Source organism: Ursus maritimus, unplaced genomic scaffold (genome assembly GCF_017311325.1).
Source record: "Ursus maritimus isolate PB19 unplaced genomic scaffold, ASM1731132v1 scaffold_2, whole genome shotgun sequence".
Classification (NCBI taxonomy): domain Eukaryota; kingdom Metazoa; phylum Chordata; class Mammalia; order Carnivora; family Ursidae; genus Ursus; species Ursus maritimus.
In genome coordinates, this window is record NW_024424452.1 from 40759305 (window position 1) to 40774190 (window position 14886).

Sequence of the window (14886 nt, forward strand, 5' to 3'; positions counted from 1 at the left end):
TTTTGTATATAACCATTTAAGATGGGCATTCAAAGTCCCACATTATAAATGAGAAGATCAAGGCTGAGTAAGATAAACCAAATTGCCTGTGTGTAGTTATTAAGCCAGGATTTAAACTGGGTTCTGATTCAAAAGCCCATGCATGCTCTTTCCACTACTTCTGAAGCACTAATGCAGAATTTACTAATATATCCAACATCCTATGCTAAAGCAGGTATCTGAAAAATAAACACCAACTTATCACTAGCAGTTCTTCCCTCAGAAACCACAGACTATATTCTACTACAAACAAGATGTGTGGATATAAACCATCTGTATATTGAAAGTAAAGGTGTACTTCGGGTGAAACTAAGTACAAAACCTCATCATTAGCATGAACTATTAAAAAAAAAAACAAACTATTACTAAAGACAATCATACTGGAGACTTTTATAAGCCAGCTATTGAAGATAAGCTCTAACACTCTATCAAGGAAAAAGGTCTATATAAAAATCTTTTTCAATCAACCTTATGAAAATCCTTGAGTTCAGCAGAAACAGATATCCTCATGAGGAAAATAAGGCTCAGTGGAGGCTACTCAACTTAGCAAAGATTCATCCAGTTAATTTTTTCAAGAATTGGTACAATACCCATTTTTTCCTGGCTTGTAATCTAACTCATTCACAGTTCATTTTATTAATAAAACATCCCAAGCTATTTTATATGTCTATGATCTTTGAAAAATAGCAACTATTAAAAATTTCTGGATGCCACAGCAATTTGAAGAACAAAGAACCTGCATCATTATGGTTTCTGGTAACATGCAGAAAGCACATGAATTTGATGTTAAGTAATCAACAGTAAAAATCAAGGTATTTCACACGGTCAGGAATATTTCACAATTTTAGCCAAAATGCTAAGCCAGTTCTTTCTGCCTAGATCCACCGTTTTACTTATATATACATATAATTTAAATATGCAAGTGGGCACATATGGTGTCCATTGCCTGAAATCAGATATTGTATGAAACGGCTAGGGGCGCCTGGGTGGCTCAGTCAGTTAAGCGTCTATCTGCCTTTGGTTTAGGTCATGATCCCAGGGTCCTGGGGCTGAGCCCCGCACCGGGCTCCCTACTCAGCAGGGGAGAGCACAAACAGGGCAAGCAGCAGAAGGACAGGGAGAAGCAGGTTCCCCACTGAGCAGAGATCCTAACGCGGGACCTGATCCCAGGACCCTGGGATCATGACCTGAGCCAAAGGCAGTCGCTTAACTGACTGAGCCACCCAGGCGCCCCGAAAAATTAGTTATTACATTTGGATAGCCTACGAGAAAGAGGGGACACTTTTTAATGTATCAACTTGCTTTATAAGGAGTGACAGGAATTAATCCTTGTATTAAACAATTCATTTTACAAAAGCTTCCAACATATGGGGCTCCTGGGTGGCTCAGTTAGTTAAGCGACCTACTCTTGATTTCAGCTCAGGTCATGATCTCAGGGCTGTGAGATTGAGCCCTGCTTAAGATTCTCTCTCTCCCCCTCTCCCTCTGCCCTTCCCTCACCCCTCACACTCTCTCCCTCCTTCTTGAAAAACAAAAACAAAACAAAAACAAAAACTAAAAACCAAACCAAACAAAAAACCCACAAAAACTTTCAACACGTTAGTGAATTGGATCCTTATAAACACCTTAAAAGGTAGGTGGTATTTTAGCCATTTAACATCTTAGAGCCTCAATTTCTTCCCTGTTAATTTGTCTATAACAATGTTAGTAAATAGGAAGGTGAGATTCAAATCTAGGTTTCCTAATTGCAAAGCCAGTATTCTTTCCACTATGCCATGTAGGAGTAATAACCTGGTATATCCCGTTTCCAATGTCTGCCATAGAAATACAAATGCATTCACGGTCATGCTATCATGCACATCCCTGACAAGCCTCAGAGCCTCTTGTGCCTCACAAAACAGACTACTTGGAAATAACAGAGATTAAAATCAAACTTCCCATAAGTATGAAGGTTAGATAAAAAATTCATTGAGAAATCCAAGTACTGTCAATGACCATGTATCACTGGCAATTCTACTCACCCGTTTTGAAGGACAGCGCTCATTCTTCTCATCTGTCATCTTCCCACTTTTAAGTGCTTTCCTTGGGTGCTTGATAGTTGTTTTTATGGCAGGTCGACATACATAGTTCTCCAAGTTCTTTGGAGGTTTTTTAGTTCTCTTAGCCTGAAGGCCAATTTTCAATTTTAAGTTTCCCTCTGAAAAGTTTGTTTCTTTCACTGAAAACTGCTGCTGTGCACCAGTCACACCATCCTCCTTCCCTGCTTCACTGCTTCTCTCCCGATTCCACTTACGAAGGTCCTCTTCCTCTTTCGTGCTGTTCTCTAGCTCTCCTTCTCTCTTGCTGACCACCGTGCCAGTACCGAGGGCAGAGGGACTCTTCCTTGAAAACCCTTCAGAGTCAGAACCCAATCCTAACATAGCAGTATTTCTAGGGTCCATCACAAGTGTCTGCTATTGCCAAGGAAGCTTATGAAAATTTTACAGAACTGTGTTCCATAAAAAACAGGGATCTCCAAAACTTGCATCCAGCATCTCTTTCTCTGCAGGATAAACCATAACAAAAATTCATCAGAATAGAAGCAACCATTGATTAATATGAAAAATGGGTACAAGGGGAGAGGGACAAGGAGATCAGGAAGAACCCCAAATCACAGTTAAAACTAACCAAAATACAGTACAAAATGAATTTAAGTTAATTTAGTTATAAACACACTTAAAATTTCAGAATAAGCTTATTATTCCACAGATTATCATAAACAAGCTGTAGTGATACATGTTATGGACTGGTTTTAGTGCTCCAACCTTTTATAAGAGGTTTTGGGCTTTTCAGGTTAGGACTCTTAGGCTGGAATTATCTCTGCTGCTGCTGTGTAATTAAACTCTGAATTCATTCACTCATTCACTCATTCAAAAATATTTCTGAGCTCCTATAAACACAGTACTCAACAAAACAGACCCAGTTTCTAAATTTACAAGACGTATACTCTAGTGAGAAAGAGAAACATTAAAAAATTGTTATATAAATGATTTATAACAATTGTTATAAAAACCTTGAAAAACAGAAATTTAATTTTACAAGTTTTCCTAACAGCGAATAGTCAGTTGGCATGCTTTAAATCCCCAAATCCATAAATATTTTTTTCCAAATTCATAAAATATTTTTAAATGAGCAAATTATTATAACAGATATACACCTTACCTGTGAATCTGAATAATCTACACAGGGCAACCTCCTTCTCATAAATAAAGATCTTCAGGAAACCAGATTACCATATAATCAGAAGGCTGACTAGCGAATACAAAACCAAAACAATTCACTATTCTTGAGGATTGACAGACTAGTCTTTATTCTAGGCTATAGCCAAACAAGATCCAGGACAAGTATCTGAAAAAAGAAGAACACTCTATTCCTTAGAACACTCCATTTATGAAGTAGAATATTTCATAGTTTAAACTATGTGCCTTAAGACTCTTCTTTCCAACAAAATTGTAAGATTCTCAAGGACAAAGATCATATAACTATTTCACAACTTCTACAAGGAATGTAAGTAAAATGCATAGCCCAATGCCTGGCAACACAGCAAGGGTTCAATAGAAGGTACCAATAATTAATTATTATTACTAATAGTAGTAGCAGCATATTAAGTATTCAGTAAATACTGGCCAATTGACTAAACTCTTCAGTTTGTTTCCACTCTATTCATTCACAGAAACAGCTGCAAGGGTAACCTTCCAATCAGCTCACTCTGACAATTCTTGCTGTCTAACGCTTCACAGATACATGCTTCATGATACTTTTCAAGGCTGTTCATAATCCAGCTCTTAAGCATTCAAACTTGCTCTCCTTACTTCCCAACACACATCCCCTATGACATCGTCAATTCAGTTTCCTTTACTGTCCCTAACAAATCATGTTCATTTCTGCTTCTGTGCCATGTGCTTTCTTTCCCTCTAAAAGTACAAATTCCGGGGGTGCCTGGGTGGCTCAGTTTGTTAAGCACCTGCCTTCGGCTCAGGTCATGATCTTGGGGTCCTGGGACAGAGCCCCGCATCAGGCTCCCTGCTCAGAAGGCAGTCTGCTTCTCCCTCTGCATCTGCCTCTACCACCCCCCATGCTTGCTTTCTCTCTACTGAAAAATAAAAAACAAAAACTAAAAGTACAAAGTCCTATCTTGTCCGCGATGGGTTCACAATCCTGAAATTTAAAACTCTGAGAACCACAAGCTTTTTCATAACTCACTAGTCACCAAACCTGACCAGACCTTCTTTGGATCTATTTTGGTCTTAATTACCACAATTTTTGTGAATAGTCATACATTTCAATGCGAAAGTATTACTGTGCTTGATAAAGGAGTGCTACTCTAAACATCACTGTGGAAGTAACCCAATCTACATTATCTTTCTAAAAAAGCAAAAAACAAATTTTTGGGTGATGCTTTGTGGACTTACGTTTTCACACTTACATTTAAGCTTGCACTGATGTGATCCTTCCCTGAATACCTATTATCCATATAGGATTACAATTTGAGTAATCAGCTTTTTTCTTCTTCTTCCACATTTGTCAACTACATCCCCAAATAACACTGTAATTACAGTGTTAAGCTTCATGAGGGCAGGGACCTCTTCTGGCTTGTTCACCACTATTTCCCCAGCATCCAGAATGATGAACAGCACATATATTAGTACCTAATAAATAGCTGAATGAATGAATTTTAAGGCCCCCATAGCTTCTAATCTAGTATCCAGCATGTAGAAAATGTTTCTCCTTTCCTTTCTTACATGACTTCACCTTGTGTTATCATAAGAGTCCTATATACAAGTTTTATCTTATATGCTTATTATATGTATTTCACTGAGGTGGTTTTCTATAAACAATATCTTAATGGCACTAGTAACAGCTTCAAAATTATATCTTTTACCTCCTTCTGTCTCTGTACTATCAAAGCTGGTCTAAGAAAAACAACCATGTTTACTGCTCTCACTTTACATTCCTGAACGCTAACCTCAACTGGACCCTCAGTGCTGAAACCTGTTTCCCTAATCCACCACTCTCCCACACAACTACTTGAAGTCGTCTCCACCCTCACTGACTTTGCTTCCAATCTGATGATGGCAGTAGAAACAATCAGAAGAAAACTACCACAAGCTCCCACTATACTGCATACCTACCCACTTCCTGTGTGTCTGTTCCTATAGATTCTTCCTTCCCTACTATCATATATACTGGGGCACCTGGGTGGCTCAGTTGATCAAGCATCTGACTTTTGGTCCCAGCTCAGGTTTTGATCTCAGGGTTGTGAGTTCAGGACCCCTGTTGGGCTTCACAATAATTAAAATTATATATATATATATGGCACTCAAACCTACTCTCCTTGCCTTCTCAAGAGCTTTATTAGGGCAACTATCCTTTTTCCCTTGCACCATATCTATTTCTCATTTTTCCTCTGAATGATACCAATCAGCATGAAAACAAACTACAATATTTCTCATCTAAGAAAACTCTCTTGACCCCATATCTTCTACAAGTTTCCCATTTTTCTGTCCCCCTCTTGTAACAAAACTTGTTCAAAGGGCAGTCCATTCTTGCCACCTCTAAATCCTGGCCTTTTTTCTCTGGAATGCACCAATCACACCTCCACCACCATCTCTCCAAAGAAACTGCTGGTCAAGGTCACTAATGTACTCCATACTACTAAGTTCACCTGTGAGTTTTAGTCCTCTACTTGACCTAGCCACAGAATGTGACACAGCAGAACAGCCTCTTCATCTCTGCACTGATTTCCAGAAGCCCTCTCTGGATTCTTCTGCCTTACTGGCTAGTCAACCTCAGTCTCCTTTGCCAGTTTTTCCTTTTCTCCCCAAACATTAAACACTGGAGCACCCAGGGCATGCTCTTCCCTTCCCTATCTACACTTACTTGCTAAACGATCAAATCCAATCTTTTGTCCTTAAATTCCATCTAATATTGTTGATTCACAAATTTCTATCACTAGCTGGAGGTCAGCTGGGACCTCTTCCTTGAACTCCAGAATCCTGTGCCTACTTGACACACTGCCTAGATGTCTACTAGTTAGGCACCGCAAGCTTAGCCTGTCTAAAATCAATTCATCTTCTCCCTCATCCCCCCCCCCATCTGTTCTTCCCACAGGCTTCCTCATCTCAATAAATAAATACCACTCTAGCTAGAAATACTAACACTTCTTAATCACCCTTAACTCCTTTCTCTTTCTCATGCCTCACATGTCCATTTAGTCAGCAGTCTTCTTTACCTTTGAAGTATATGCACAATCTATTTCTCGCTAATTTGACAGCTACCACTCAGATCCAAACGATGACATCTCACCTGGACTACTGCAAAAGTCTCTTCACTGGGGGCGCCTGGGTGGCACAGCGGTTAAGCATCTGCCTTCGGCTCAGGGCGTGATCCCGGCGTTATGGGATCGAGCCCCACATCAGGCTCCTCCGCTATGAGCCTGCTTCTTCCTCTCCCACTCCCCCTGCTTGTGTTCCCTCTCTCGCTGGCTGTCTCTATCTCTGTCGAATAAATAAATAAAATCTTTAAAAAAAAAAAAAAAGTCTCTTCACTGGCTTACTCCTTGATTCAGCCCTTTGTATCTCTTTACAGTCTTCTCAACTCAGCCACCAGGTGACCCTTTTAAGGCTTGTGTCAAATCATGTCATTCCTCTGCTCAACACCCTTTAATGGCTTCCCATCTCACTCCAAGTGGAAGTCAAAGTCCTTACAATGGTCTAAGGGCCCTATTTACTCTGCTGTACAATCCCGTCTACCTCTCTTCCATCTCTTACCAAACTCCCCGCTTAGTTCCAAGAAGGGGGAGGGCAAAGATCTCCTCCTCCTGTTTCTCAAATAAAGTAAAATACTCCTACCACAGGGCTTTTGCAAATACTACTCTGCCTGACCAGAATGCGCTTTCCCTGGATAACGGCACAATTTGCTCTTTCATGTCCTTCACCTTTGCCTAAATGTAACCTTATAGAACGGCAATCCCTGACAATCCTTTATAAAACTGAAAAATACTCATCTCACCATCTTCTTCTAACACTCTGTCCTGTTTTATTTTTCTCCATGGCTCTTCTCACCATCTGGTGTACAATGTATGTATTTATTGTTTATATCTTTCCAGTGGGATGTAAAGTCCCCCAGGAAATGGATTTTTGTCCATTCAGTTCAATGCAATGTCCTAGCACCTAAAACTGTACCTGGCATATAGGAGGTATTCAATAAATATTTGAATTAATTGCATGTCTTTTGTGGCACATATCTTACTGGCTTTCATTTGTTCCTTTTCTAGTTCTTTTCTCCCCTTTGTTTCTGAAATCTTTCTTGTTTCTTATTGATCTATTTTTAAGTAGGCTTAAGGATCAAGATGTGAGGGGCGGCTGGGTGGCGCAGTCATTAAGCGTCTGCCTTCGGCTCAGGGCGTGATCCTGGCGTTCTGGGATCGAGCCCCACATCAGGCTTCTCCGCTGGGAGCCTGCTTCTTCCTCTCCCACTCCCCCTGCTTGTGTTCCCTCTCTCGCTGCCTGTCTCTGTCAAATAAATAAATTAAAAAAAAAAAAAGGATCAAGATATGAGCTGAGAACAAGAGTCAGACACTTGGGGCACCTGGGTGGCTCAGCAGGTTAAGCATCTGACTCATGATTTCAGCTCAGGTCATGATCTCAGTCTGACTCCATGCTCAGCTCAGAGTCTGCTGGAAATTCTCCCCCTCTTCCTCTGCCCCTCCCCCTGCACTCTGCCTGTCTAAAATAACTAAATAAATCTTACAAAAAAAAAGTTGGACACTTAATAGACTGAGCCACCCAGCCGCCACATGCTTCTTAATTTTTAATACCCATCCTGGGTTTCATATTACTAGTGATGAACTGATATACCTGCCATACATCTTTTTGGTTAGTCATGAAAACAAATCTGTTCTAGAATAAAAACAAATAATTTACACACAACAACTGCTTTTATATTCAGTACTCACAAGTACACACATTTCTAAATTTCCCTACAATTTTTTTCATAATGAAGGAATTCCAGAACTCTTTATATGTATACATGTGAAGCAGAATTTCATTATTTCCTCCAAAGAACTCAAAAGCATCTTTACCAGCGCTTATTCAGTTTAACACATTCCAGAGAAGGGTTTGGAGAGCATGATTCTCTTCATTTTAAAATGGAAAAACGGAGTCTGAGTGACACAGATTATTATATAAATAGAATATCAATAAACTAAAAAAGAATTCATTTGAAAACACTGATCACTACTCCAGAAATTTATGTAAGAATAGAGAAATATTATGTTTTCCTAACTTGATCAAAGGGGAAAAAGAATAGTATGCCTAAGGGCATATTTTCTGAATCCATCTAGGCAGTGAGACTGGAAAAGCGTGACTAGCAAGCCCTACATACCAAATTTAAGTGTTTCTAGTAAAGATAAATCCAAATTCTGAAGATACTTCACAACAAAGAATGTTTTTTATCTGCTAAATGTAAACTGCTTGAAAACCAGTCCCTACACCAGCTGCCAGAACGCTGATTTTGAACTTTGAAAGCAGTGTTCTTTGTGAATGATACTCTTTCACAGCTTTTGGAAAGGTATCTATATAATCTAGGTTCTTCCATCCAGGGACAAGGATGCCATGTTGTTACACAATGTATTCTGGTTCCTACTACAATATATTCAAGTCAAAATATAGTTCCAAGGAAAAACACAGAACTAAGACTGCTAGAATCTCTTTCCTGTAAGAGACAAATTCAACATTCATCTCACATGTAACTTTGGGATTTACAGAATGTCTTCAAATCACTGAAACAATCCAGAACAGTCTAGTCCAAATTCAAAGGAAACTAACACTAAATCTATAGCATGAAGCCCTTTCGCTGAGATCATTTTAGCTGTGAACAAACTTTTTAGAAAATTACTAATTACTGGGGTGCCTGGGTGTTTCTGCACTCAGGGCGGAGTCTGCTTGTCCCTCTCCCCCCAACTCGTGTGCCCGCACACACGTGCACACTCTCTCTCAAATAAATAAGATCAAAAAAAAAAAAAAAAGGGACACTTACTAATTGTATTACTAGGATATATACATTATATCAACACAAAGCATGATCATCTTTTTTTAAAATTTATTTTATTTATTTATTCGATGGGAGGGAGAGAGAGAGTGCGCGCGCACGCGTGTGCAGAAAAGCAGGGGGAGCAGCAGGCAGAGGGAGAGGGAGAAGCAGGCTCCCCACTGAGCAGGGAGCCTGATGTGGGGCTCGATCCCAGGACCCTGGGATCATGACTGAAACTGAAGACATGTTTCACCAACTGAGCCACACCCATTAGACTGTGCCCCAAAGCATGATAATTCAACAACATACTAGACACTACTTATAAATATACAAAATAAACCACATTTCATAGTGATTTATGAATGCCCTATTGCTGTATATTCATATATTGCAATAGGACAATACCTGGGCAAGCAATACAAATATAGAACTTTTGAATAGGAATTGCTCAGACTTGTTTTCACCTTCATACCCTACCCCCTCTATAAGGTGATGACTACTATCCACCCACGCCTCCCATACTAATCTCACATCCAAGTTACAAACAGTGGATCGGATAAAAATAAACAAATTTTCACTGTTAACACAGTGCTCTAGTCTGTGAGATACCAAACCATTATGGAAAACAGTTCAACTATGTTTGGAGACCATTTTGTGTAGAGTACCTTGTCTATCTTAAGAGGTTGGAATAAGCATACTTTGATAAAACACTATTTAGCAAGGCAATATAAAATCAACTATGTATTTTTTAAATACTACAAAATTGAGTCCTTCCAGTGGATGCGGCATTAGTTAAGTAAAAAAAATACTAAAAATTTACTGAGCTCTTAATATGTGCAAAGCTCTATGCTAACGTTATATAGATTATCTCACTATTATTATTCCATTTTCAGAGATGAAAAAAACAACTTAATAATCAATAAAAGCTTGAGCCCAGGTCTATCTGGCTCCTCTCAAATACTATGTTATGCTGCCTCCCAAAGATCATTTTATTCCTGGTCTTACTACTCCTCTCTGTTACATCTAGCATACTCGCTATTTGAAACTCTTGCTTGTCTTCTATGATCACACATTCTACTGGCTCTTCAACTACCTCTGCAACCATTATATCATTTCCTTTATGCATTCATCATCCTTAGTCTATCTCTGCATTCAATGAATACTTTGACAGCCTCGAAATATGTTTTGAGAATTGTGACGCCCACTGTAGAAATAGTTATAAATAATACAATATGGTCCTAGGTCTTATGAACTTTAAATTTTAGAGGGGGAGGCAGATAAATGACTAATTATTTAAACAAGCAATTATAACTAATAATAAATGTAAAGATATTAAATATATGAGATAGTATATCAAGGAAACTTGGAGGAACAGGGAATGTATCTTAGAAAAACAGTTAACTTTAAGCTGAGACCCAGTGTGAGTAGGGAACAGCCAGGCAAGATGTGGAGGAAAGTATGTTCCCAAAATAGGGAACAGTATGTGTAAAAAGTCCCTGAAATTGTAAAGATTAACAGTAGATAAACCAAAGTGGGGACACCACAAAACAAAAATGGAAAGATAAATGAAAATAGCTTTCAGGATGCCTGGGTGGCTCGGTTGGTTAGGGGTCTGCCTTCCACTCCGGTCATGATCCCAGGGTCCTGGGACAGAGTCCTGCATTGGGTTCCTTTCTCAGTGGGGAGCCTGCTTCTCCCTCTGCAGGCTGCTACCCCTGCTTGTGCTCTCTGACAAATAACTGGAATCTTAAAAAAAATAAAAAGAAAGAAAAGAAAGAAAGAAAATAGCTTTCAAAGAGCCTTGCTGGGCTACCTTACGGATTTGGAATCCAAAAAGAAGCTCTGAGCAGAAGAGTAATAAGATAAAATTTATACTTTAAGAAACCCTCTCTGGCTGCTGTGGAAGAATGATTAGAAAGACAGCAAAACTTGGGGCGCATGGGTAAATGTCAGCTGGTTAAATGTCCAACTCTTGGTTTCAGCTCGGGTCATGCACGATCTCAAGCCCAGCGTAACTCGACTTGGCTCAGAGTCTGCTTGAGATTCTCTGTCCCTCTCCCGCTGCCCCTCCCCCAACTCGCACTCTCTATCTCTAAAATAAATAGTCTTTAAAAAAAGAGAAAGAAAGAAAGAAACAATGGACAGCAAAAGCTGATTCTGAAATACCAGTCATAAAATTGACAGATTTAGCGAAGTAGCACTGGAAATTAAAAAATGGATGTATTAAGCAATACTTCAAAGGTGTAACTGATTCATCAGCAAGATGTAGGAAAGGAGGGAGAATTGAAGACTTAAGCAACTGGTGAATTGTATGGTGGTACCATTTAGACATTCCATCGACAAATTATTTACCAAGTGCCCATTATGTAACAGGAACTAGGGACATAGCAGTACAAAAACACAAAAATCCCTGCCCTCATGGGGCTGACATTATAAAAGTTGTCTGCTGGGATGAGACAGAAAGTGGAGATTAAGAGTTCAATAAATATGTTAAATTTTAGATGTCTGTGAAACATTTAAGTGAAAGGTCAAGCTGACAGCCAGGAACACATGTGCATGATATAAACAGAGGGAGGCAGTATGATGACATCATAAAAATATATAATGGAGTGTTAGAATTTTTTTTCAACTTGATAAGAAAGATAACTTACCTTAACTCTCTCTAATATGTAAGAATAACTCTTCTTTCTTTTTGGGTAAGTACACTTATCTAAAATTATCACATTGCAGACTGAACAATGTTCGCAGATTTTTAGCTTAAAATAAGTCTAGTTTGTCTCATCTGTGATAAATTTTTGTCTTCTCTGTGGTCTTTATCAAGCATAGAGACTATAATCACTGTTCTATTTCTCCACGGTAAAAAAAACAGATATAAATTAACTGTATAGGATCTTAAAAAATTACAGCACATTATGTATCTTAATTTGTCCTAGCTTTCATACTCTTTAATCCTACATCTTTTTTTTTTCTTTTTTTAAAGATTTTATTTATTTATTTGACAGAGATAGAGACAGCCAGCGAGAGGGAACACAAGCAGGGGGAGTGGGAGAGGAAGAAGCAGGCTCATAGCGGAGGAGCCTGATGTGGGGCTCGATCCCGGAACGCCGGGATCACGCCCTGAGCCGAAGGCAGACGCTTAACCGCTGTGCCACCCAGGCGCCCCTAATCCTACATCTTATAGATGACCATATTTCTAAGGACATATCATATTAGCTAAGTAAGCACAGTACCACCAGCTGCTCAATTCAGAAACCTGGCAGTTATCCTTATCTCCTCTCACTCCCCTATTCCTAATGTGACCCTAACACCAAAACTTGTTAATTCCACATAAATAATTTCTGATTACACTCAGATCTAAGTCCACTGCTGTTCTGTCCAAAACAACAAATCTCACACAGAATATAGCGGCTTTCTAACTTCTCTGCATATCCACCTTGTTCTCCAGTCCCTGCTCTAAGATGCAGCTAGAAATATGATTTTAAAATAATCTGATTATGTCATTTTCCTGCTAGACCAAGGGAGATCTCCCCGTTAAATGCTCATGCAACATTTTATAAGTCTCTTAACACTCACCATCCTAGTAAGTTATATGCTTTCTTAGGGTAAGTTATATGCTTAATACCCATATTTTCCACTACAGCATTTGTTCCATGAGAATAAGAATCCTGACTGCCTCGTATTCGCTGCAATATCTTTAGCAAAGTACCCACAACATAAAAGGTATTCAATAAATATGTACTAACTGAATAAGCAAATATATATATTGGTATATTTTAAATTACATATGTAGACAAAAACTAAAAGAGAATAAAGTGAAAGTTAAAAATGAAAATAAAAATATTAAAGGACTTTTTCTTTATTATATAATCTTATACTGTTATTACAATTTTAAAAATAAGCACTATGTACATCATGTAATTTACTCTTCCAAAGTAAAAGGGTAAGCAGTGTACTAACTGCCTTAAGGTGTTTTATACGGAATCACTGATATACAAATAACTGAAATCACAAAAAGCTAGAATATCTTCATGAAGATACCAGTAAAACTTGAACTATGTTCCTAAATAATTTATATAAAAAATAAACAACACTTACAGAGTTGGATAAAGCTTTCTTTTTTTTTTTTTAAGATTTATTCACTTGAGAGAGAAAGGAGGAGTGGGCATGCAAGCAGGACGAGGGGGAGAGGGAGACAATCTCAAGCAGACCTCCGCTGAGCACAGAGCCCAACAGTGGAGTCAATCTCACGACCCTGAGATCATAACCTGAGCTGAAATCAAGAGTTGGACGCTCAACCGACTGAGCCACCCAGGTGCCCTGGACAAAGCTTTTTTTTACTCAAATACAGAACAACATTTCATTTAAAAGAGAGTGACAACCACCAATAATTCCTAACTTTCAAAGTACTAATCACCAATAAATTTAGCTATTTTCACACTTATGTATGGTATATATTTCTTAAATTCCAAGATGCCGGTGATTTAAAAAGGCTTAATGAATCACTGACCACATTTTCAGGAAAAAATTTTTTTACTACCACATTAAATATAATTATCAATTGTTTTATTTCCTAATTTCAGAAACATAAAACTGAGAGAAAAACATGTGTCTCATGATCAAGGAAATACTGTATTATACCAACAAACTAATTCTGAAAGTCAGAACAAGAAAGTAAAATAGGAGACATAAATTACAATTAGTAAGCCACAGGGGAAAATACACACAAAAAGCATTCCCAAAGCTAAATCCTGGGGAAAAAAATTATACTCACCAACTGTCCGTCACATGGATAATCTAATCAAATCTTGCTTAGCTCTTCCTGAGAAGTAAAGTTAACATGGCTCGGGTGTATAAACTTAACATGGCTCAGATGCATAAAGTTAACTGGGTTTGTTTTTGTTTTTGTTTTAAAAGGTGGAATGGGGTTGCGGTTGCAAGGAATATATAGAGATGTTGATTTGTATCCCTAGGGAATTCTAAAATGGCAACAGGAGGGAAGTAAAAATTTTACATCAGATTTTCCTATAAATGAATTATTTGCATTCTGACAAGGGTTAGGGACTGTGAACTCAGGGCCAATGCCTGTGGTTTCACATTAAACAAAAGAGCCACTTCAAAAGGGCACCATTCACATTGTAAATATCTTCCATTTGTTTTTTTATAAAAATGTTCTGTGGAGAAATGAATAGGAATGTAGAATGGTGCAGATACTTTGGAAAACAGTTTGGCAGTTCCTCAAAAGGTTAAATAGAGTTATCAGATGGCCCAGCAAGTTCACTGCTAGAAAAATGAAAATATGTTCACAGACACTTGTACACAAATGTTCACAGCCACATTATCCATACAATGGAATGTCATTCTCATCAATAAAGAACGAAGTCCAGGGCAACTGGGTGGCTCGGTCAGTTAGGTGTCCGACTCTTGACTTCAGCTCAGGTCATGATCTCATAGTCCTGTGGGACTGTGTTGGGATTTGCCCTCAGTTAGGAGTCTCTGCTTGAGATTCTCTCCCTCTGTCCTTCCCCTACTCACACACGTGAGCACGGTCTCGCTCTCAAATAAAGAAATCTTAAAGAAAGAAAGAAAGAAAGAAAGAAAGAAAGAAAGAACGAACGAGAGAGAGAGAGGGAGGGAGGGAAGAAGCAGCAAGCATTGGTACATACTACAATGCAGATGAATCTTAAACATTATGCTAAACAAAAGATGCCAGTTCCAAAAGACAACAAATTATACGATTCCATTTGTGCAAAATGTCCAAAAAAGGAAAATCCATAG

At 38.6% G+C, this 14886-nt stretch overlaps 1 protein-coding gene across 1 annotated transcript in view; it reads right to left on the minus strand.

Annotated features, from left to right (window-relative positions):
- Positions 1-14886, minus strand: part of ASH1L (ASH1 like histone lysine methyltransferase) — a 162897-nt gene that overhangs the window by 144191 nt on the left and 3820 nt on the right. Inside the window, 1 exon segment of the mRNA XM_008696570.2 lies at positions 2061-2581. Coding sequence (XP_008694792.2) covers positions 2061-2480 — 420 coding nt within the window. The 5' untranslated portion in view covers positions 2481-2581.